This window comes from Periplaneta americana, chromosome 7, assembly GCF_040183065.1.
Source record: "Periplaneta americana isolate PAMFEO1 chromosome 7, P.americana_PAMFEO1_priV1, whole genome shotgun sequence".
Taxonomy (NCBI): Eukaryota; Metazoa; Arthropoda; class Insecta; order Blattodea; family Blattidae; genus Periplaneta; species Periplaneta americana.
The window spans coordinates 103,842,889-103,869,773 of record NC_091123.1 but is presented as its reverse complement, the minus strand read 5'-3'; the positions used below and the strand labels follow the sequence as shown (position 1 = coordinate 103,869,773).

General features: G+C 36.1%; 1 protein-coding gene across 16 annotated transcripts in view; it reads right to left on the bottom strand.

The window, feature by feature from the left end:
• Window positions 1–26,885, bottom strand: part of LOC138703320 (germ cell nuclear acidic protein-like) — a 300,735-nt gene that overhangs the window by 94,463 nt on the left and 179,387 nt on the right. For 15 of the 16 annotated variants that reach the window (XR_011333103.1, XR_011333098.1, XR_011333100.1 and 12 more), the window contains one exon: window positions 8,782–8,910. The exons of the other annotated variant lie outside the window; for it this stretch is intronic. Coding sequence is in view for 7 of the 15 variants with exons in the window: in XM_069831106.1 (XP_069687207.1) it covers window positions 8,782–8,910 (129 nt within the window). In the remaining 8 variants the exon portion in view is untranslated. The remainder of the gene's footprint in view (window positions 1–8,781; window positions 8,911–26,885) is intronic. 16 annotated transcript variants of the gene reach the window in all.

Below are 26,885 nucleotides of genomic sequence, written 5' to 3'. Positions count from 1 at the left end.
GTACAGTTCCACTAGGCACCTCCTTGTCCCGATTGGTGACATTCAGGACCCTCACCAGTACCACATTCTGATTCGGGAGTAGGGATCTGGCCACATAAACCCCATCTATCGGAGTTGTTTGCGAATCGAGGAGCAGGTTTCTCTTAGGTTGTCCGTCCAGTCTTGCCGTCACCACCATCTCGCAGCCTGCTGGGATTGTCACTTGATTCTCCAAGGTGAGTCTGCTGGCCATGGGTTGGTCTTCGACGTCCCTCAGGAACACTTCATCCTGACCAAAACGCAGGATACGGCGCCTGACGTCCACCGTTGCATCGAAGATCCGCATGGCGTCGAGTCCCAGGATGACGTCTTCAGTGATGTTGGCGACGAACACCCACATCTCCAGTCTCCTCTTTCCCAGGGTCAAATCCAGGAAAACCTCTTTCTGGATGGGCAGGCTCTCGCCCGAGGCAGTACGTAGCTCATATCGGCGCAGCGGCGTCCTCCCAGGTAGGCCACGCACGACTTCCGGTCTGGCGATGGTGAGCGACGCCCCGGTGTCTACCAGTACTCTGCATGGGCGGCCTCTTATCCATCCGTCAGCAATCAGCCCATCGTCGCATCTTCTGTTAACCGTCTTCAAGATCAGCCGAGGGGATGGTGATGACGGCGCCGACGTGCCCCTCATCGCATCGGCCCCTTTTAGTTTTCCTGTTTGTGACCAGATCGGTCACAGTCCCTCCTCAGGTGCCCAGGCAAGCCGCAGGACCAGCAGGTAGGCAATCCTCGTCTTCGTCGCTCGGGTGATTTCGGTTGACGCTCCTCGACGTCGGCCGCCGCGACGCTCCTAATCCGGTGCGACGTCGACACGTTCGCCGTCAACTTTGCTGCCTCCATCCTGAGGGCCGCCGCCAGAGCTGCATTGATGGTGCGATGCTCTGCCAAGAGTAGCTGTTGCTTTATTTCCGGGTCTCGAACTCCGCTGCCGAAGGTGTAGGCCGCCTCTCCAGCGATGAAGTCATTAGGTAGGCCCCTGAGCGCCTTATGGGCCAGTTGTTCCACTGCCATCGCAAATTCTAGTAGGGACTCGCCTGACTGTTGGACCCTCGTTTTTAGTTAGGTCCTGAATGCTGCCGCAAGTTGATGGTCACCATAACGTCCCTCCAGGGCCGCCATTATCTCACCGGCTGTCCCATCTTTTGGAACGCTGTGAAGAATCTCCGACGCCTGTCCCTGAAGCGCGGTCAGCAGCTGAGTGGTTTTCTCTGCTGGCGTCCACCCATTGTGCTCTGCGATGGCCTCGAACTGGCGACGGAATATCGCCCAAGACGTCGTACCGTCGAACTTCGGCGTCTTGACGTTGTAATGTCTGACTGAAGGCGATGGTTCCGCAGGGCCACTATATGGGGTCCTCAACTCTGTGGCCGCTTCTTGCATGGCACGTCGAACCTCCTCGGCAACTATCTGTTTATGTTCTTTAGCCTGGCGATCCACCAACGCGAGGATGTGCTTGTTTTCTTCAGCATGTCGGTCCATCAACGTGAGTATGTGCTTGTTTTCCTCGGCGTGTTTGTCCATCACCTCACTCATCTGCTCTTGACGACGCTCGAGATCGCGGATTTTGCCGTCGAAATGGTCTACATCCTGTCTCAACTCGGCTACTGTCTCGTTTATAGTTGTAAAATTCTGGTTTAGTTTATCCAAATCGGCCTTAAGTTCGTCTTTCACGATGGCGACAATTCCATCTACGTGGGCCGAAACGCTTTCAATTTGCGTAGTGACGTCATCTTTCACTCCGCTTATGTCGCCTTTCACTCCGCTTATGTCACTTTTCATCTCTGTTTTCACTTTACTTATGTCACTTTTCATCTCCGTTTTCACATCGCTTATGTCGTTCTTAACCTCACTGATGTGCCTGTTCATGTCGTTCATGTTATCTTTTACTTCACTGATATCGTTCTTCATTTCTGCTTTTACTGCACTTATGTCGTTTTTCAGTTCCGCGATGGCTTGCAGGATCAGTTGTAGGTTCTCCATTGTAGATAATGTCCCGATTCTGACACCAATGTAAATTTAATTAGTGACAACAATGTAATTTAATCGCCACAACGATAATTCCTTTCTACAATTCGCCTTAAACGCTCTCGTCAACAATTGGATTTTCACTCAACACAGTATTCGTATAGCACTCCACCGACGACAATGACAATTTACTTGACTATTACGAACAACAATGAACTGTTAATCTTAACTAATATTTACAAAGCACTATTTACAAATCAGAACTACCAGTTCTCAGTTCACAGTTCTTCTATCTCAGTCACTCGAGTTCACAGTATCTCGAGCCACAGACCTTCAGAGACAGTTCACTGTACTCGAACTCAGGTCCCTCCAACTGCAGTCCACTGCACTCGAACTCAGGCCTTCAGATGCTGACGCAGTTGCGAACGCACACTCGAGTCGAACTCCGGTACACAAGACTGGCTTGCTTGCTCTGGCTTTCTCACTGACTGGCTCACTAATCAACTGAAAACTGAAAACTGCTGTCGTTCCTTCGCGTCCTTAATTTATAACCACAGCGACGTAGCCTCGAAAGTTCCACGCGTCTCTAGAGATGGCACTCCAGAAAAATCCAGAGCCCTCTCCTCTCTACCAGCACCAGATGCGCGCGCACTCTCTCTCCACTCTCTCGCCGCGTTGGCCCTTTTCCCCTCTCCACCGCGCGCCATCCCAAAGTGCTCCGCGCGATCTTCTCTCTTGCGGGACGCTGGTCGTGAGTTCGAATCTCACGTCGCTGTCACAATATTTAATGGTCCTCACATAAGAAAACATGCCTGGTGCAGCATTTAAAAACACTATGGAAGAAAAGGAGAAATCAACATGGATATTGTTTTGTGAAGCTGTTTTAAAATTCTTGGCAACAAGGATCCTAATTACCGAAACATTGTGGCTAACATGCTTGAAGCATACAAAGAATTTGGTTGTAACATGAGTATCAAAATTTCCTGTTTTCTCAGCTAGATTATTTCGCCGAAAATCTAGGATTTTTCAGGTAAGAGTAAGATGAACGATTTCACAAAGATCTGCAGGAGTTCGAAAGAAGGTACCAGGGACGCGGGGGCATCAGTATACTTGGTGATTATTGTTGGATATTAAAGCGTGAAATACCTGAAGAGAAACATAAAAGAAAGAGGAACAGGAGGACTTTCTCAACTAAGAAGCAAGTGGTGTAATTTTTTGTGTGATACATTGTGCTAATTTATACATCCAATAGTGAAGTAAACAAGACAAAACAAAGCAAAAACACTCTAGTGACACGTATGGACAACCATACACATAATTTCAGCAAGTTGTGTCTTTTAAATATTGTTTTTGAATTTGAAATAAAAAAGTGAAATGAAAAAGTATCTGATGAAATTCACGTAATTATAAAATACATTTAAAGTGATTTTGCAAACAAACCTGATGTGATAGAAGCAAACTGATTGAAAATTCGGATTGAGCACATCGACATTATATAAAATCACGTTACTTAGTTTAGGCAACAAACACAAAGTTGAAATTCGCAGGCTAGTGTTATTATTATGAAACACATTACGGTACAGTCCAACTCAAAGAATACCTTAAATACATGTAAATGACTCGTTCGCAATGATTTTACAATATGTCTCCTACATTTTCTAAATTAAAAGGAAAAAGCATTGCATTGCGCATATATATCTGGTAAGGGTAGGATTTGATGTACATACATACATACATACATACATAATTCTAATCCTACCCTTACCAGATCAATATACAAGGTTTGTCCAGCAATAATCTAGTGATCTTCTACTGGTCATGTGACAATTCAAGTTAATAAAATTACGGTTCTTCTTATTGATCAAAATATAATTTGGTTAATTGGGTACAATTGAATCGCACTTTTTAGAAAGAAACTAAGTCAAATTATGCTATTTTTCAGGAGAGCGAAATAAACTTATTTTCATCAATAAATACCAGTGTACCAGTGTCGTATATAAACATCAACTTGATGTTAAAGATACAGGGAGAGGTTTGACTAAGTTTCTTACTCTGTCAATCAGTGCGCCTTGGAAGTATTAATCATTTCATCAGTAAAAATAAAAATGGCAAATTTTGACTTAGTGCCTTTCTAAAAAGTGCGATTCAATTGCATGCTGCGGAAGTTAGATTTATATAAAGGTATAAAAAATAAGATTGTAATGGATATTACAAGGGCAATAATTTCTTAACATGCACATTGTGAATAGAACAAAGAAGAAAGCATTTTAAAATATTTGAAATCATACAAAACATCAGAGAAACCAATGTTCCCTGCACAAATTGCACCAATTGAAAAATATAATTATCATTCACAATAAATACTGTATTTTATGGATTCTAAAAAGTTGTTTATTAATCTAGAGGTATTGGCTGATGACTATACTAAATTCCAGCACAAAATTCATTCTGAATATGTAGAAATTACATTTTTGGATTTTACTAAATGTATAGGCCTACTATCGAAAGGTGTTACATACTCCCTTAAATACTGTACATGTGTTACCTGTGTTTATGTATATTTGCGGTATCCGATGTTTCATTTTTTTAAATATAATTCATAGTACTGAAACTGCCATATTGAATTAGCAGAAATAGTATTATTCGTAATTTTCATCTCTAAAACCTCTATCTAATTTAATTTCTCACCCATTTCTGTCCCACTCCACCAGGGACAAAATAATACCTTATTCGTATTCTGTGATCGCAAAGATCCCCAGATATCGACTTTCATCAAGATCGGATGACATGAGATTTCTCACTTCCTTCTGCCTTTCCATCAGTACCTTAGGAGATGGTATTTAAAAAAATCTAAGAATGTTTAACCAATATTGTAGGGAGTAACCTTCATTTTAAATTTTACGTCTCTAGTTAAATATACTTTAGTGAACTTTTAAAATCGGGATCACCTTTCTCTCTCCTCGGAAATGGGGGGAGGGAACTGAAAAGTTATTTGAAGGGAGTAGCCTACATGAAACTGAACTTTTATACATTCCTTATACATTTTGTTAGGGGGCGGTGGTACGATCATCCACTCCTCCTCTTTATCTTTCTTATATTGGCTGCTTTCGCCAGGTGGACGGCACATTGAAAGGATTGGTTGTGCGCAGTGGAAGACTTTTAGAAATGAATAGTGTGAATTTGTAAAATAAATATAATTAACAATAATAAGTAACAATGTACATAAATGAAAAATGAAATAACAATAAACATGAAATAGATGAGTGAAAATAGGACAAACTAATCTGAAATGATATCCCCAGGATATGTAAATCATGTATCACAAGGCTGAGGCCAACACACTTATAAGTGATTATACTATCTAATATGGCCGTCTCTCGACCGTCAGTGACTAACCTATTAACCATATGTTCATGAACCACTCTCTAAATATATATATATATATATATATATATATATATATATATATATATATATATATATATATATTAACTATCTGATTATGAATCTGAACACAACACCCAGCCAGCACATTAACTTGATACATGATCCATTCGACCATAGATACCACTCAGTCTGACTAACCAAACTAAAATACATGTACACTCAATAAGAAACAAACTCTACCCAGCATAAGGCATTACATGACAGATCACTATACATTACCCATTGCACATATTGCTCATATAAACTGTGCAAATAGCACTAACACAAATCTCTGCACTTTACAAAATAAATACCCAATGGAGAGAGAGAGAGGGATGGAGACAGATGCATGTAATAAGTAACGGACGATAATTCCAATTTCAAGGATCATTTAAATAGCAACTAAACTCGACGCACATGATAAGAGAATAGCGGCGAAGGAAAGCAACAATCAAAATGGAGCAGGGAAAACACTAAAACCATATGTGAGACCGTAATCGCTGTCTTATCACTCTAACCGTCTCGGAACATGAACTCACATTTCAAATCATATCTCCTTACATAATTCCCAATACAATTTACCTCAAACACATATATCTCACAAATATGTTACTCGATGCAAATACTAAAACTTGCCCCCAAGACGTATCACTAGCAAGCGATATTTCAAACTACGATCCACTAAAATCCCAAACACACACGACGCAATTTAACTACTCCACTGATCTATCTCCAGCACGTACAAAGCCCGAGTCACGTTGTCTATATCTGCCGCATACCAAAATGCTAAGTCTTGTTAAGTGTTTCTGCCGCGTACGAGAGCTTGAATCTGAGCCAACTGTTTCCGTGTATCTCCCGCGTACGAGAGCCTAAGTCTTGTTAAGTGTATCTGCCGCGTACCAGAACCCGAGTGACATTCCGTGTATCTCCATTAAAACAGGTAAACTCTCTCCCCCTCTATCCTCGTGAGACGTAATGAACCGGCCAATAGGGTTATTTGGAAAGAACAAATGAAGGGATTGATAGCGCTATCTATACTGTGACGTGTGAGAGTGCTCTGACGGATGAAGTGACGTACTAGGTGAACGGCCGTGGTCGTGGGCACGGCTCAATTTTAGAAACAATTCTGAGAGATAAGATGAATAGTCTAACCCAATTTTATGAGTGAATCTTTGTTTTAAATTGAAAGGCTGCACGTCTGCTGGTTAAAAAATAAATGGTATAATTATTTTGATCATTACTGCCTCCCATTTTCCATCTCTTAATGTTCGTATTTCGTAAAACTCAGTCTTATCTACTAACTAATGATTAACATATTATATTTTCCATATATATATATATATATATATATATATATATATATATATATATATATATATATATATAATAGATTATATTTCCATTTCATACAATATTCTGGTCACGAGACATAATCATATACTTTGTCTTTTCGGGATTTACTTCCAAACCTATCGCTTTACTTGCTTCAAGGAAAATTTCCATATTTTCCCTAATCGTTTGTGGATTTTTTCCTAACATATTCACGTCATCCGCATAGACAAGAAGCTGAAGTAACCCGTTCAATTCCAAACCCTGTTTGTTATCCTGAACTTTCCTAATAGCATATTCTAGAGTGAAGTTAAAAAGTAAAGGTGATAGTGCATCTCCTTGCTTTAGCCCGCAGTGAATTGGAAAAGCATCAGATAGAAACTGGCCTATACAGACTCTGCTGTAAGTTTCATTGAGACACATTTTAATTAATCGAACTAGTTTCTTGGGTGTACCAAAGACACATATAGAATACTGTAATATTTGTTTAGTTTTTGTCTAGAGTCCAATAGAATACTCGGGTGTGCATGTTTACTCTTATGTCCTACCCATTCCAGCTGCGACAGAGACAACAACCGATCTTGCAGCGGTGAGTAACTCGCTCTCGAGTTCACATTAACAAAATCTATCTGCCAAAATCCCTGGTGCCCACTATAACAGAAAAACTGTGTTGCATTGACTACTACACGTTTACTATGTCATACTTTTGAAGAATAAAACGGTATGGAATGATGCGTTTCAACCAATTATGACTGCTTATCCTACAATTTTTATTACCTCCTTAGCATTTGTTTGCTTTTTTCACATCCCTACCATTTGCTTCTTTGTTTGCCAACATCGTACTTCAAAGCCTTCTTGACTAATAATCGTCCATAGAGTTCAATGAAGATAGTATAGTTGGCACACAAGAGAACAGCTTTTGACCAATAAAACAGTATGGAATGACATGTTTCAACCAATTATGGCTGCTTATCCTACAATTTTTATTACCTCCCTAGCATTTGTTTGCTTTTATCACATCCCTACCATGTGTTTGTTTGCCAACATTGTACTTACAATAATATTTTTGTACCTTTTAAAATGATTCATGCTTATTTCATCATCCTTAATTAAAACTTTTCTATCATTTATCTTGTTTATATTATTTAGATTTGGGTTTTTGCTGTATGAGATTATGGATAGTCATGTATCAGAGATTTTTTAATATATATTGATAATTGAAGTGGAATGTAACTGTTTTAATAAAAATGAAACTGAATCAACAAAGCCTTCTTAACTAGTAATTGTCCATAGAGTTCAATGAAGATAGTATAGTTGGCACAATTGGTAACATGAGAACAGCTCATCATAACACACTACTGCCATCTAGCAGAATACAGTATTTGTAATGATGAGATGGTACAATAATATATTTTCAAGACAGTTTAGTTTTTTAGTAAGTGGATACTTTATTGTATTAGAGTACTTTATTTCTTCTAATCTTTATATACTTTCTTCTAATCGTGTAATGCCAATTAAATCCCATTCGAGTTTTGATTTTCTCGAAATAAATCAAAGCCTCTAGTAAGATTACTGAAGAAAATATATAGTCTATATTTATTTATTGGACAACAGTTTAGTACGAATATAAAAAACTTTAAAAGTTTTAAATATTTACAGTACTTGTATTTAAATATGTACTCCATCAATAATAGTAAATTTCTTAAAATAAAATAAGTTGTTTCTTTTCTTTCCAATTTTAAAAGTACATACCAGTACTTTGTTATTTTTAGTGCAAACATCCTGCATATTTTGCTGTTTTTTGGCGTATATGAATTCGTCCCCTAGTGACAATTAACAAATTTTCTTCGGAAAAGATTATAGGAATAAAAACCTACAAGTCTCAAATGATCGACTGAAGTAGAATTCTCTCTTCTACAGTGAGCACAGTAAAACAAATTAGATAACAGTACCATGATCTGTGTGGATATAGGTAAAATATCCATATATACAACTTTAGAAAAACAAGTAAAACTGAAATCTAACCTTAGCTGAAAGAACAATTCGTGAAGAACGGATCTTGGTTCCAGGTGATGTTATTGTCCACCGATTGTAACAAAAACCAGCTGTCCTGTTCATTCTCACATTCCATGTGAGAGACATATCATGAGGAAGCTTAAAAAAAAAATGAAATTGAAATGAATGTGCTGTACAAATACACAAAAAAATTATAAAATAAAGATCAATTCTATTCAAAAATCACATTGCTTATTTTTTAAAATTCTGAGTTTCACAATTGTTGTCAATATTTAGTTTCTCTGATACTTCGAGACTACTTGCAAATTTTATTCTAGTCTTACTATTATCTCCTGGCCTAGTTGCCTCATGAGTGATGCCTTATTGGTGTTACTTATGAGGTTCAAACCTGTCTTTGGATAGTTGAATAAATAACTATAGTACAGTCGCTGTGAAAACACAAAGGAAAGCATAATCAAAGTTTGATTGTCTATAATCTAGTGGTCAGCGAACTTCAAAGATTAAACCTAAAACATTGCAATATGGCCATAAAGATTTAGCAAGCAATGACGCCTAGTATTTATCACCAAAGATATTCCCATAAAAATGACTCGTACACTGAATCACACAATCTCATCTAGCATCAAAAAGAGAATTTAAAAGACATCATTTTACAAATGAACAAGTTATCTGAAACTGGATGAGCAACGATTATATATAAATACCTTTTCATAAATTACGAGGTGCATCCAGAAAGTAAGTTTCCTGATTTTTTCCCCTTGAAAGTAAACGTAATTAGCCGTGTCAATTGTGCATGAGTAACAAATCTATGACATATCAATCACATGCCAGCTGGACAGGTCCCGTCTGGTGCCAGTAGCGTGGCAGCAGTGGTCCGAAATGGAAGCTCTTATTCCTTCTCCCGCCGCCTGCGAGGTTCAGTCGGTGATAAAGTTCTTTAATGCACAAAGCATTGTGCCAATTAAAATTCATCGGCAGCTTTGTCAGGTCTATGGGCCGAACATCATGAGTAAGCAGATGGTGCGTCGCTCGTGTAGGTAGTTTTCCGAAGGTCGTCAAAGTGTCCATGATGAAGATCGCAGTGGGCGACTGTACCTCATCAATGATGATCGTGTTGAGCTGGGTGCACCAGTGCATCATGGAGAACCGTAGCTTCACGATTACGGAGCTGAGCATCCATTTTCCGCAGATATCGCAATCCTTGTTGCATAAGATTGTCACTAAGCACCTGCTGTTCAAAAAAGTGTGTGCCAGGTGGGTGCCGAAAAACCTGACACCCGAACACAAAATGCAATGTTTAGGAGCAGCACTGACATTTCTGCAATGGTATCACGATGATGGCGACGAGTTCCTAGACAGAATCGTCATGGGCAATGAGACTTGGATTTCGCACTTCACCCCAGAAACCAAGCAGCAGTCAATGCATTGGCGGCATAGTGGGTCTCCGGTCAGGACGAAATTCAAACAGACCCTGTCGGTACGGAAAGTGATGTGCACGGTATTCTGGGACAGGAAGGGCATTCTGCTCATTGACTTCCTTCCAAGAGGTGAAACAGTGAACGCTGACCGTTACTGTGAAACACTGCGAAAATTGCGACGTGTCATTCAAAACAAGAGGCGTGGAATGCTTACTGCAGGTGTTGTGCTCCTCCATGACAATGCTCGTCCACATACAGCTCGGCACACAGCAGCTGTTTTGACGGAATTTGGCTGGGAGTTGTTTGATCATCCACCCTACAGTCCTGATATTGCTCCCAGCGATTTTCACGGTTTTTTGCACCTCAAGAAATTCCTGTCCTCCGGTGAGCGTTTTGGTAACGACGAAGAGCTGAAGACGTCTGTCACACGCTGGTTCCATTCACAGGCGGCAGAGTTCTATGACAGAGCGATACAAAAGTTGATCCCACGATACGACAAGTGTCTCAATTCTGATGGTGTCTACGTTGAAAAATAGCTGAAACATTGCTGTATCTGTTGCCAATAAATGCTTTCCTGAAAGTGTGTTCTTATTTTTAAAAAAAATAGGGAAACTTTCTTTCTGGATGCGCCTCGTAATATATTATATTAGATCATAGTTTCCCAAACTGTGCTCTGTGAAAAATTAGAAGGATAAAGAAAAAAAAGTGATCAGATCTTAAAACTGTGAATATAATATATGTAGTCAGTCATGAACCAGGTGTTGGTAAGCATCAAATAGAAATTATTGAGCTCCTGCAGTGTGTTCTGAAGTTATTATTATGTCAAAGTGCATGTGATGTGCCACCTGTCACCTTTCCCCACCGACGACGTAAGAGGAGAACAACAACATAATATTGTTGCTGCTATGAAGTTCCGATGGCATGCTATTTCTTGGAACTACGTGAAACATCCAGAACATTGCATTGATCAGAAGCACAAAACACACAAACCTCTTCTGTGAACTTCACCGTACTTCCATATCAAATTGTTAATGACGACATCTTCTAAGAATTATCTGGAAAGTTTGTCTTGCATTTCAATTCTTGTTTCTTAGCCCCTTCACTCAGTTGAAGTTCAGCAAGCATTCAGTTAAGAATCAAAGCGAATCAATTTATAGACAGTGTTAATTTATTTATGAGTGCTTACAGACTAGAGCAGGGGTGGGCAGAAAACAATCTGCGCCGAATCCATAGTGAATGCAACCCAGATAACATTCAGTTCATTAACGGCAAAACTGAAGAAGGGGGTGAAGTTCTGTTTCTCGTTTGCAGTGACAGATTAGTATTATAATGAACGTGAGAGAGTAGAAGTTAATTTCTTGCTCTACTTCACTGGTGAGCAAAATTAAAGCAACAAACATATAAGGTACAGAATAACAGATACAATTAATTTGAAGTAAATCAATACAGGCAATATAACATTGCACACTAGCAAACTGTCTTTTATTACATACAATGGGAACTGTCGCTTATTACATACAATCAGAAGTTTACTGTGGTTTGATGAAGTGGTATTTGAATTTCCCCTTCCACAAACATAAATAATACAAAACAGAAGTAGAAAAATTAATCGTCTTTATCTGAACTTTTGGCTATACGTTCAAAATGTGGAGTAATGTCTGTAACAGCTATATCTAGCTGTGCCAAAAGATTATCATCTGAAAGAGAGGATCTTGCTTTCGATTTAGCAGTGTTCATTCCAGAAAAGAATTGTTCACAAACATATGAGTCATTCCATGTCAAATGACACAAAATTATACAAATTTTGACCTTCATATTTCTGATTGCGTTTATATTTTTTTTTACCAACTCTATGGTTCTAATAAACCAACAAGTGTATTTTTATTTCCTCCTAAGTCCACATGTTTTTAAAATATTACATGTTAAAATTCGTTAAAAATGTCGCACAATGCAACATTTAAAGAGTCATATTTCTGACGATATTGATATTAAAATTAAAAAAAAAAAATGCATTTAAAAGCTTAAAGTACTGTCTTTTATTAAATATTTACTAACTAATTTTAATATAATTATTACAAATATTTTTTTATAATTCAATTTTTAAAACTTATATATCAATGTGAAATAGCCCTATTAAAAATCTAAAAAAAATCTTACTAGGTGCACTGAAGTATTCTTAATAATTCCAGAAAAAATCAGAATGGGATCTCCAATAGTTTAATGGAAATTTAATTACTTGCGACACAATGTGTAGCGGTCGGTGCAGCAGCAGTGGACGGGAAGCGTTGAAGTGACATGGGAGGTTTATCGGCGCTGGATGATTGACTGAACGTTGCTACATTACACCCAGTACGGATCAAGTCACTCGAGGAAACACTGCTAATTTACTTATTATGATATCTTCAGATACTTGTACATTATGCTTTTTAAATGTTTCTTTTCATTCACACTTTAAATTTTCATTCGCCTACCTTCTTTCTTGAAAGAAAATTGTTTTACTAAATCTTCAGTTTTTGACAACAGAATGAAAGAATGTAATTTTAATGTACCAGTTATTGGTTTTAGATTGTGGTATCTGGCCTGCAAATTTTCAGTGTGGTTTTTGTGCTTATTCAATGGCCAAAATATAAATGACATGTTAGAAATGTTTTTTGTGACCAATCAAGCAGTTTTTTTTTTGGTGTTGTTATAGGATCTTGTACAGGCTGGCTCTTGTGGCAATTCTTTTAACAGTTTCTCCAATGCCATCACATGGACCTTTACCATGCGACATTGCAAACAAGTGTCATTCAGCACTAATTCCATAATCGTCTTCATGTAAGCAATTATTTATTTTTTTTTTATTATGAACTTGATCCATTGGAAAAGTAGATGATTTTTTTCATATCATTGAATTCTTGCTTTAAGAAATTGATTGCTTTGGATTGAAAAAAGTGAAAGGGATCAGTGTCATGTTTCATGGTTTCTGAGATGACAATACTTTTGTGACAAATTTCTGTATCTCCTTTGAAATATACTATAAAAGGATGTATTGTGGCTTGGCATATGTTCCAATGAACACCTAGTATTGAATCTTGTATTACAAATGAATAATTTTCAGAAAAGTCTGCAATAACTATGTAATTTTCAGGTTGTATATTTCTTAGCATTCCGTCAAAAATGAAATATGGCTGACTTTTGAAAGGATGACTATGCATCTTCTACATGAAAAACTTTACATGCTAGGGAGCCTTTTACTTTTTGAAACTTTTCACGGGGGTATTGTTTTTGTTGTAGCTTTCTTTTCTTGATAGGGGATTCTATTGACATCAAACTCTTGTTTAATTCCTCAATATTAGTGATTTCTAGCACTGTATCCATAGAACTGCTAGAAGAAGAACTGGGATAATCACTTTCTCTGTCCGCACTTTCATTTGATTCATGTTTATTAATATCACAAGAACTACTGGCTTCACATATAATTTCACCTGACCTATCCGGAAATTGATTGATTTTTACGAAACGAATCACATATTTGCACATTCAAAGACTCCTTTAAATTGAGCTTTATCAATAAGTCGCGACTTACGCGTCTTAGTGTACTTTTCTTTATAAAAGCGTGATTAGGAAGGTAAATGGATTTAAACACTTGTTATATATTACGCGATCATGTTGTATAGAAGTCACGTCACTCTGTGAAATTCAAACCCAAACTGATTATTTTTCTCTTCTATATTTTGTCTCCTGCCATCTGTTTTTTGCCATAAAGTTTATTGCCTTACATAGCCTTGCTATAATCAAACACTTTGCTGTATTACAGTAAAAACATACAGCACTGTGAAGGGCTTCCCCTCTTAGCTGAGCTGACAATAATAAAATAACTTTAGATAAGATATTTACTGTTCCTTAAGGTATTAATCATTTGATGATTAGTATGGTGACATCAGATGTAACGGGGGATTTCGTAAAACTTTCCCCGGGCAGCCTTCTAGCCTATGGCTGCAAGCAGTTCATTAGCTGGGCATCGCGAGCGCGTGCATGCCTCCGGAAAATAAATTGTTACAAATGTATGGGTGCCGATCCCATATTTATAAATGCAGTAGTTTACAGATAATACATCAGCGAACAAGTCTATATTTTTTTCAGATTTTTAACTTGGCTATTTAATATAGTAATTTTGCTTTGAAAAAGAAATTATTAAAAAAATAGGCCAAATTTTTAATTTATTTGTGATAGGCCTAAAGTAATAAAAAGTGTTGTATTTAGTCTTTCAAATGCGCCAAACCGCAAATCTCAATTATATGTAGACACAGAGTTCCAAGTGAGTTTATGTAACAGTGCGCGCATAATTTGCATACCTTCAAATAGTCATAACTACACAAATAATTAGTAATTGTGAAAATGAAACAATACGGGTCTCCTTATTTGATGTCTGGAATTCATGAAAAAAAATTCGACCATTTCCGAGAAGGTCGTGTTTTATTGCTGTGCGATTTGACGTGGAATGACTCGTATATGAAGCTAAATATTTCTGTAAGAGAGACAGTAAAATCTCTCAGACGCTTATATTTCACTTTACACAATTGTGCAAATAAATTCCCACCCACTAAATCTTTGCAGTTCATTTTCATCACTAAGTCTGTTTGTATTTCACATTGCAAGTTAATTCTTGCACTGGTTAGATCTACAGAAAAAGGGTTGACAAACACAGTAAGATCATTCTCCATGTCCCTGAAATTCAGAATCTGCCACTGAATTCAATTTTCAGGTTATCCATATTAGCTTATTACAAATTAGGCATTTTCTTTCATCATCTTTTTCACAACAGAAGAAATTTTCCTCCCATTCCACCAGAAACCTTCGTTTCTTCAAAGTGAAAGGTTTAGACACAGCTATTGCTCCACTGCTGCTGCCCTTCTTGGACACATGGGAGGGAGGAATGCTCTGTGGAAAGTATATCTACACCGCTTGAAGGTCATGAATCACAGGGATTCACGAATTCTCCTTTGCCAAGCAATGGACTAGAGCATCATTTTCAATTTAATAACGTCAATACAATGAAACTGTGGCTGAAGACTGGGTATTTAAAAGAAAACATCAAAACCTCCATCACAGTACCTCCAAAAGCTGTGGAAGAGCCAATAGTTAGCAGTTATGTTTATATTTTATTATTTGGCATTATTTGGCATTATTATTATTATTATTATTATTATTATTATTATTTGAGTTGATTTTTCTAATTTTTCTAAAGCAAAAGAATGGTACATGGCTTAATAATATGGATTTAAACGATGCTGCAGGAGACATGGGCACAAACGGTAACAGTGAGGAGGAATAATTAGTGGGTGAAGAATGGTGATTATGGTGAGGGAAAGAATAGTGAAATAGTGTTACAACGAGGCAGAATATTAAGTGTAAAGTGAAAATAAGGTAGGAGATATGTGGAAAGTGACAGAAAAAGGAAAATCAAAATGCTTTATAATCAAGAGTAAGGAACAAAAGTAGTATAGAGAAAATATAGTGAAAATGTTTAGAAGATAAGCAGTGCATGAAGAAAAGTAAAGTTTAATAGAGCATGAATGACAGACAGACTTTATTGGAAGAGTTGAGGGTAACTGGAAAGGGAATGGAGAAGGTGCTGCTATGGGGGAATGAGTTAGAAAATAAAATAGGCTAGTTTGAAGGTATAAATAGAACGGAGACAAGTGGCTGAATTGTTTTGGTAGGTTTGTCTATGTTGAGATTAATAATATACAGTAGTGTGCAAATTAATCCGAACGTAATTAATTATGCAAAAACACTCAAACGGGATAAAAAAAGGAGCTAAGACATACCTCAGTAATCTATGTGGCCTCCCTTGTTCCTAATAACAGCTCTGAGACGATTTGGCATGGATTCCACTAATTTCCCACAAATATTCTTCATTTCTTCATCGCGAAACCATACATCAATGAGGGCAGAAATCATCTTCTCCTTTGTAGAACAATCCATTTTTTTGCATTCTTCTTTTGCAAATTGACCACAAGTTCTCAATGGGGTTGATGTCGGGTGAGTTGCGGGGCCAGGGGAGTACCTGAATATTCTTCTTGTTGAATTCTGTAGTTTTTCGAGACGTATGGCATGGTGCCAGGTCTTGTTGGAACACACCTCTGCCATCCGGAAATGATTTTTGCAGCTGGGGTACGATTCTGGTTTCCAATGAGTGAATATATTTGTCAGAATTCATCATTCCTTTGAGAGGTATTAATGCTCCAGGCCCTTCATGTGTAAAACAACCCCAAAACATTACTTTAGGGGGGTATTTATTGGAGATGAGCTGCTGTTACTTTTTCGGATCCTTTCCATTTGTAAGAAACACGGTGGCCGTGGACCTCGAAATGAGACTCATCAGAAAAAAGTACATTCCTCCAGTCATTCACTGTCCAGTGTTGACGTAATTTTGCCCACATTAGGCGTTTTTTGCACATAACAGGGGTTAGCAGTTGCTTCTTAATAGGCTTACGAGCCCTTCGTCCAGCTTCCAAAAGCCTACGCTGCACTGTTGTGACGTGAATATCCGCCCCAGTGGTAGCCATTAACTCGCGGGTTAAGTCGACAGCAGTTAGTCTAGGATTTAATTTACTTTTCCTGACAATTAAACGATCATCTGCAGGTGAAGTCTTCCTTTTCCGGCCACAGTTTCCTTTTTTCTGGGGTGTGATGGATCCAGTCTCCCTGTATCGTTTTATGATCAAATTAACAGTAGCCAAACCGATGTGACATTCTGCAGCAATTTGCCTCTGTGTCATAGAAGAATACTCTGCTAATGTTATAATTTTAGTCCGTTTTCGTGGAGTTATATCCATTTGTGAAGACGACAGAATGTACACAGGATTGCAGTATTAAGTCTTCAACACAACTGAAATGCTTATAAGTACAAAACGACAGGCAAAATGTCACATATTATAAAAAAAAATGACAGACTAACAATGGAATTACACGTACTACAGATATCAATTAAAGTGGTATGAGCAGCTGTGAGGCCAACAATGACAGAAAATGTAAAAATATGTTGTGTTCAGATTAATTTGCATGCTACTGTACATTGTAATTAGAAGGCTATGGGTAGAGGGAAAGGAACTGATCACCCCACTCCATTATCCTGGCTAGTTGCCTCATAAGTTGTGCCTACTTGGTATCACTTGTGGGGTCCAGACCTGTCTTCGGATAGTTGACTATAGCGCTTTCAGAATAAGAAGGCATATGGCCTATGCCAATCGAGTATTAATTTACAATTCATTTTAATATATCAATATGCCTGGTAAATTATTAATAAGTATTTAATGAATTTCAATCTTAAGGCATATAAACTTGCAAATGTTTATTTGCTATTTAATAACAATATATGAACGTTTTCGCCGTTTAGGGCATCTTCAGATATAACAAAACATATTATCTGGACCTATAATAGTATATTATGCAAATAAAAAGGAAAATAGAGAACAATATATGTGATACATGAAATTCATGAGCTTTATGTAGATATAACATGATACAGGATGAATATTGAGATAATCTTTGAATTTGAACTTAGACTGGACGAATGTTTTATTTTATACATATAGCTCATGTTACAATTAATGTACAATGTTTAAAATTTGTCAATGATGTTAATTTTAAAATTTACAACACTAGTACATACAAATTTATAGAACTCCTTCATTTATATACTTCAATAAACCTGAGAGCACGTAATAGGATGTCATCACATCAGAGTAGCCATTTCAAAGTCAATGACCTCTAAGTGAAACAATTACAAAACACACAACATCAACTACGAAAACTATCTTGAACTTACGACAATTCTCAGCCATGATTACTCTAAATATTTTATTATCTTCATTATAAAATTTAAATTTTAACATTGACTAATTTAATCACTGTATATCAATTGTAAAGTAGTCATCAACGTCAAACAACATTCATTCAAATGCCAACGGCCTCTCTAAGTGAAATAATTACAAAACACACGAACATTAACTACGCATACTATCTTGTAACTTACGACAACTTTCAGCCATGATTACTTTAAATATTTTATTATCATCATTGTAAATTTTAAAATTAACATCATTGACAAATTTTAAACATTGTACATTAATTGTAACATGAGCTATATGTATAAAATAAAACATTCGTCCAGTCTAAGTTCAAATTCAAAGATTATCTCAATATTCATCCTGTGTCATGTTATATCTACATAAAGCTCATGAATTTCATGTATCACATATATTGTTCTCTATTTTCCTTGTTATTTGCATAATATACTATTATAGGTCCAGATAATATGTTTTGTTATATCTGAAGATGCCCTAAATGGCGAAAACGTTCATATATTGTTATTAAATAGCAAATAAACATTTGCAAGTTTATATGCCTTAAGATTGAAATTCATTAAATACTTATTAACAATCGAGTATTAGCAACAGTGCGATATTGTCACACGGTGCACGAGACGTGGAAGACAGAAACAACAGATAAGGACAGAAACTATCAGTCACTGCTGGCTACAGCGAGTGTGCAAGTCGAGATCTGTTACTTTTTTATGTGTAATGTTTAAATATAATTACCCTTACTGAAGTAATTTTCATCCCAATCTTTATTAATTCTTCGCTTCACAGATCAGTAAATTTTGGAGTCACTAACTTTCGAAATAAAGTGACACAGATATGTAGAAATTTACTATGCTAATGTCAGACAAAAATGTCTTAATTTAAAATAAAGAATGCTGCATATTTTATTGCACTATCTGACATGTGGAAATACCATCCTGAAAAAATTGAGGGCGAGAAAATTTATCCAAATGTTCAGACTTCCTTGTACAGCAATGTTGAATTTATTATTGTTTATTTCTCCAGAGGAAAGATGAGATAAAGTTACTTTGTAGGGGCAGCCTACGAATCTAGCGATAATAAAATGTAAACACATCTGTAGATACGTAATTTAGTATTGATATTGAAGTTAAGAAGTATTCTATTTTTCTTCTGCTGAATGAAGCCTATTAATTTAATTTAATTCTCAAGCTTATACCTACCTAGGGGTCCAGGGTTCTATATTCTTGTTACGAATCTGGTTATAATGCAATGTAAGCATAATATGTGATCATACATAATTCAGTATTCATACTGAAACTGTAGATTATTTTATTTTTCTCTGTTAAACTAAGTCTATCTAATTTTATTTTATTCTCTAATGTTTACGTATCTAGAGGTCCAGGATTCTATAGTCTGGCTAAGAATCTGGCCATAAGAATATAAGCATATCTGTAGGTCTAATTCAGTTGTCATATTGAAATTGAAGATTACGTTCTTTTACTTTGTTAAATCAAGCCTATCTAACTTCATTTAATCCTTAAGCTTATATCTACCTAGAGGTCCAGGGTTGTATGTTCTATCACTCGCCTGGGCAGTATAAGCCTACGAGTGAAAGTAGTTATATGTAAGTGAATATGAAAATCGTAACCCAATAATATCGTTAATATATTGAAGGTAAATTAGTATATTAGAAAAATGTATATAATGTAACATATTACATACAACGCAAGGTTTTTAAAATAGAAACTGAGTTTTGGAATTATAAAATCTCCTCGTTTCTAGCATTCCTGTATTTATTTATATTTTTGAGTAGGTTATTTTACGACGCTTTATCAACATCTTAGATTATGTAGCGTCTGAATGAGATGAAGGTGATAATGCTGGTGAAATGAGTCCAGGGTTCAGCACCGAAAGTTACCCAGCATTTGCTCATGTTGGGTTGAGGGAAAACTCCAGAAAAACCTCAACCCGACCAGAAATCGAACCCGCCTGGTTTCACTGTCAGACGCGCTAACAGTTACTCCACAAGTGTGGACCGCCTGTATTTATTTTAAAAGTGAAATGTAATTAAATTGCTAATCTTATAAAGTTTTTAATGCTCTTAAGTAAGAATGTTGTTAATACTCTTCGTATAATTCATCGAAAAAGAGGCAGGAGTGTTTATGTTTGCAATATCAACCAAATATCTCATATGTTTAAGCAGTATTTCGTCTTATACCATATATAATATTCCAATGAAAAGTGAAAATCGTATCCGTGGTTTTTCTCAGCTTTCTTCTTGCTTTCCATGTTCTATGTCACTGCTAACACATACTACTAATATAGTCTATTTAAAATATAGTACGATGAAGTAATACACGATTCCAAAAATCGTCAAATAATTAACACGTTTTGCGTTATTTTCCAGGAGAGGTAAATATAGGTACAGTATACCACCTATTTGAATTATCTCTTTCCCCTGTCCCAGAATACGAGATAACGTATGTACTTCTAAACCACACGCCTCTGCAGTCAGATTCTTTGTTTGTGAAAAACTGACACGCACTGGATCATAAGCTAGTCCTTCAGAAAAATTATAATACAGAAAATATAATATTCCTCGCCTATGAGTGTAGGACTATCCTTTTGCGTATAACAGATGAAATACCAGAGCCAATTGCAATCCCTTCAAGAGAAATTGTTACGGTAAGTTACACATCACACAAGAGAAAACAGTCCACATCTGAATTTGAAAATAAACAGAATCTATCTTCGTTTACAGAGAGGGACTTCAGAGCAAAATATGTTGAATGCTGTAGGTTGAATATCTCTGTTTAGTCTTAAAGCGATAACACGCAAGCCAGTTGACATACAATTGCCATTCTTGAACAGTTGGATTCAGAATTCGGAGCTCTTTCGAATGGCACAGCTTAAAATTCATTCCTAGCCATAAATATTGTGCGCGCAAGAAAGAAACTAATACGCGATGCTTCAGCAAGAATTCACGACGATTTAACTAGGCAACACTGCTTCACTGGTACTGGCTAGTCGAGCTAGACGGGCCTGAACTAGCTCCGCCTTATATGCCTTCTTATTCTGAAAGCGCTTTAAACAACAAGACTATGTATGGGTAGCACATATACAGAAATGTGGTGGCGAACAATAGCCAGTAAACTTGATGTAGAAATATATCATATCTTATATCATATCATATCATAATCATATCAATGATATGGATTTAAATAAAGTATCACAAATTATTCAGCTTTTAGGAAATTCTGGATAATGTGACATATGTCTAAAATTACTGATTTTTTAAGTAGTGGTAAAATATGTTGCAGATGTAGAGTGTAGCTGCTGGACTAATGTCTTCGTTATGATGTCATTGGTTGGGAGTACTACTGGATGTATGGTGACTGTGATGACCTTCCACGTCTTATTTCTGTGGCTAATTTCATGTACTTGTTGATTTTTTGTGCATACATGTGTTGTAGGTTGTGATGTAGGGGGTACTGCTGTGTCTATTATTGAGACTTCTTGTTTGTTCTTGTTGAAAAGGAGTATGTCTGATCTGTTGGCTTGAATCTTTCTATCTGTCCGGATTTCTCTGTCCCAATATATTTTAAAGTTTTCGTTTTATAGGGCATCCTGGGGTTCATATATTTGTAGTGACGAGCTAATTCGCTGCTAAACTTAAGTTTTGCTTGTTATCTCTTTGTGGATGATTTTGGCTACATTGTTGTGCCTTTGAAGATAGTCAACATTAGCTAGCGTAGTACATCCACTTATATGTTCTATGGATTCTGTGTGTTTGCTACAGTGTTGGCATTTAGTGTCTTCTATGTTTTCTTTCAATATGTATTTCCTGTAGCATTTTGTAGGAACAACTCTGTCTTGGATAGCTAGTTTCTCAGAATATGTAATCTTTTTTCAGTCTGAGATTTTAAGAGTTTTTATCTGTTTCTTCTTATCCAATACATATGGGGCTCATCATGAATTTCTTTTTGTTTTCAATGATCTACTTGGTCATGTGTGGTGACTTCATTTATGTTACATTTTAGATTTGAATACTGAATTGTTGTGGCAGTAGAGTGTTTTACATATCAAATGTGATTTTTCTCACTTTCGTCATTAAAGTATTGCTTGAGGGTAGTTATTTGGAATGCATGCAAATTTTTGACCTGCAGGATGCCCATTCCACCTAACTGTGTTGCTAGAGTTACGCATTCTACTGCTGATTTAAGATGACACATTGTGTTTGGTGAGATAGGTCCTTATGATTTTATCAATGTCCTCTAGATCTGTTGGTGACCATTTTATTAGTCCAAATGAGTATGTTAATATTGGTATGGAGTAAGTGTTAATAGTTTTTACTTCATTAGAAAAACTTAGTTCGGTCTTTAATATTTGCCATAATCTTGTTTGGGATTTTTTTTTCTTTTACATTAGAGTGGTTGTAGAATATCAAGGTATTTATATTCTTCTTCTTTGGAAAGACATTCCATTATTTTTTCATTTGGTAGTTGCAACCCTTCATTCTCAATCAACGTTCCTGTTTCAAGTTCGAGAATATTCATTTATTTGTTCCAAAGTCTATATGAATGGCTTTACTAATTTCAATGTAATGTCAAAGAGTTTTTGAAGTTGATCCTTGGATTTAGCATACAGTTTGAGATCATCCATATACAGGAGATGGTTGACTTGCTGATTTCTTTGATACTGGATTTGATGTTGAATCCATACTTGGTGGCTTTTATGGTGTTACTTAGGGGGTTGAGGGACAAACAAAACCACAGTGAACTTAAGGAATCTTCTTGAAATTAATCTCTTATTTTTAGTTCATTTGATTGCTTTATGATACCATCATTTAGTATATAAAGAAATGTTCTCCAATACCTCATAACATGTTGTAAAAATTTATTACTACTTGATTTATAATGTATATTCTGAGTACCTCTAAAAGGCAGTCGTGTGAGGAATAGAGTCGAAGGCCCTTCCTATAATCAATGTAGACCATATTGAGATCCCTTTGCTTTTTGATGGTCTGGTCTATTATTACAGAGCCAATTATTATTTAGTCTTTAGTCTTTACATCTTTGGAGTTTTTATAACACTCTTTATGGTGTTCTGTTAATAGATTGTGTGTGGTTAAATGTTTATTAATTTTGGGTGTTAATATCGATGTTAGTACTTTGTACAGAGTTGGTAGGCAGGTTTATAGATCTATATTTTGATGACTCATCAGCATTTTCTTCCTTTTTTAAAGGAATGTTTTACTTTTTATCAAGAATTGTGGGGGTTTTCCAGGATGGTTAATAAGTTTGTTGAATTGTTTTGCCAAGTTATCATGTATGCTCGTAAATTTCTTGTACAAAAAATGCTGGACCCCATAGGGACCAGCTGCTTTCCAATTTAGGGCTTTTTTTAATGGCAGGTGTCACATCTTCTGTTTTTATGTTTATTGGTGGCATATTTTCTGTTGTTTTAAATCCTTTCTCTTCTTCAGTCATCCAGTGTTGATTTCTTAATTAATTATTTTCTTTCTCTCAGATATCTGACCAAAACCTTGTGATCTCATTTGGGGATAATCTATTGTTTGATCTTTTTAGGTTGTTTTGTTTTCTATAAAATTTATGTTTGTTAATGTCAGTGTTTTAGTTGGAAAAAAATATTTACAGGAACTCTCTTTTCAATTTAGCAAGTGCCAAATGGACATGTACTGGGTGTCAAATATGCCATACTCATGTTTCTGACCTGCATAATTTTTATTTTCCGAAATGCTTTCCAGTCCAACTAAACCACTGGTTAATGTAGAATTCTTTATTCTGTAATTTGCGTTCTGTGCATTCTTTGTATCTTCATAATCGTTTGGAGTATAATCCTACTTGTTGCTGGCAGACACCCCCCCCCCACCTCCCAGATTAAACTCTGGACCTAGGTACCAAATGTTTTAACTTACTCTAGTTGTAACCAGGAATTGTTTTCACTCACCTAATAGATCGAATTTTTTTCTTCTATGGTTACTCCTTTTTGTAGACCTACTGCTATTTATGTTTTACAAAAAGTAAAATCTAAGAACTTAATCATATTATGTAGAATATAAACTATAAAATTTTGCACTATTTACACTTTAAACATAATAGAACAATAAACGATATACTTATGAGTATAATTTACAATGACCTATATGTTAGCTATAAACTATAGCTCATTTTTCTAATCTAAGTTTATTTTCCTGGCTTTCATTGAAGCAAAATCATTTATTACATCACTGAAATCAATTTCTGAAGCCAGTTTATGTTTAATAGCTAAACGAGAAAGAGAGTTAAGGTGTTCTTGTTCTGTGATAGATCTCTGCCAAGTTTTCAGTTAATTTCCCAGCTTACTAAAAGCTCTTTCTGCCTCTGAAACAATTACTGGAATTGTACAGAATATACACAGAGCAATACAAATTCTCACAAAAATAGCTTGCAGTTTTTTAGAATAAATTTCATTTAGAAGCATCAGTGCAAGAATTTCCTTGTCCTTCTGAAACATTGAATTGTGAATTTTTCTCAAATGCAATAATTCATCTTTTAAGTGAAGTGACAGTTCATCAGGGTATTTTTCAACAAGATCTTTTGAGTTTTCTTCAATATCTGTTGTGGATAGTGAAATATGATTCAACACTGGGGAAAATAAACTAAGAATTTCATTATGTGCTTCAAGGAAATTTTGTAGGTCATTTAACACGAAGTCTAAAGTAGTAAACATTTCTCTTTTAAAGATATCTTCTGCTGCATGTCAGTGTCTTCTGAATTACTTTCATCATGAAACCTCTTCCTCTTTTTCCATCTTCAGGAAAACTTAGTTCTATACCCATATTTTCAGCAGCTAATTGTGCTTCATTAAGAATGTGATGCCTATTATATCGTAAATTCTGCAGTTCTTTAATTAAGTCATCCATTACATTTTTCTCAACATCAAATGATACGCCCCTAAACTGTATTATTACATTTCGTTCATTTATAGAAAATAGGACTTTGTACCAAATGCAGCAATAACTATACACTCAAATCAAGAGAAATATCCTCTTAGAGACTTTACTTCTCTATGATATTTTTCTGGCAAATTTATTTCGTCATAATATGTTCACGAGAATTCAAAATACCAGGCAGATGGGCTTAATGACTTATACTCGAGACTCCGTGTTTCAGACTGGGATATGACTGAAATACCATCTCTTCCCTTAAAACGGTCCACTTTGGCAGACTGCTGCTGAAAAGCACATATAACCTCTGAATATAGCCGAAAAATGTGACCACACAATGATTCATCTTGACAGCATTTATACCAGTAAGATTAAGGTAATGTTACTATAAGGAGAATACACTGCAAGGCTGTTTTTCTTTAGTATTCTCGATTTTACACTTTATTTTCCCAATGTCACCAAGGAATTTTACATTGCTAAATTCTGTAACAGCAACATACCTTTACTTAATGAACAATTTCCAACCCTTTGCCATCACTTTGTCAGAGTCAGTCTTTGAAACACGGTTATTGGGAAACATTGTTGGAACCAACTTATAGCAAACATACTTAAGTTCACTTGGTTTATGTAACCCTTTAACATCATGGACATTAGGCATAATATTCATTACATTAATATTTTAATAACTAATCACAGTTGTTATCTACAGAATAATTCACAGAATATATGTTTCCAAACCATGCATCAGTGATTGACTGATTGCATCATTTCACTCGCCACATATTGGAATACCATGTAGTGGTGTTGTACACTCAACTCATATGCAGATTAAGTACCTTACACAATTATCTATGTAAATGAACAGCCTTTTGATATTAACTTGTTCAAGTTTTTAGATGTTTAATTGTTCAAACCTTTTACACTGATAAGTTTTATATTTTTTAATCTTCGATCATAAAGATGAAGTTTCATCCACTCTGTAATCTTTCGATGTTATAACATTTCTAACTTCATATATTTATATTGCTTTTAATTTAATCCATGATTCAATGTATTTTATCCATTGCAGTAAATCTTATATGTTACATCCTATAAAAAATGAAGATTATTTTTCACCATTGTGTACCATGTTAACGTTCATATGAAGTTATTTGTATTTAATGTGACCTGATGATACCCAAAGTGGCCAAAGTGCTTGTCAATACTTAATATAATTTTTAAGGTTAACCATATTGCAATAAGTGATTTAACCATCCAGTGACAGTTAATGATGAATTTTGCTTAATAATAAATCATTTAAGTAATTCAGAACATCAATGGTATGATTCCCAGACATTTTCCCGATTCCGAATTCCCGAACATCCATTTTCCCAAATACAAAATTCATAAATCCACAGTCCCGACAGACATTTTTCCGATTTCTTTGATTTCCATTTTCCCGAATCCACATTCCCAACAGACATTTTTCCGATTTCTTTGATTTCCATTTTCCAGAATACAAAATTCCCCGACTTCTTTGATTTCCATTTTCCTGATAATACAGTAATGTATATTACCACACAAATGTATTTAATATATTTATGGTATAATTAATTACGCTTTCTCTTTACAAAGTGAAATAATGGCAAGTATCCTCATGTAATTGAGATATCTGTTATCGGCTACATAGGTGTGATAATCCTGCAGGTATTCGTGTTTGAAGTTGTAGCCACTCTCTCTTCAGTTGTGCCCTCATGCTTCTACTCAATGTGAATTCCACAATCATGGTCCTCGTGTCACTGTCTCCCTTTTGGAGCTCAGTCAAAGCAGTGTAGAAGCTTGGATGGTGTCTCCCAAACACCACTTGCAGACGATTGTGGAAGTCTTCCGACAGATTATTTGTTCGGTGTTTATTTATTTAATATGGAATTGTAC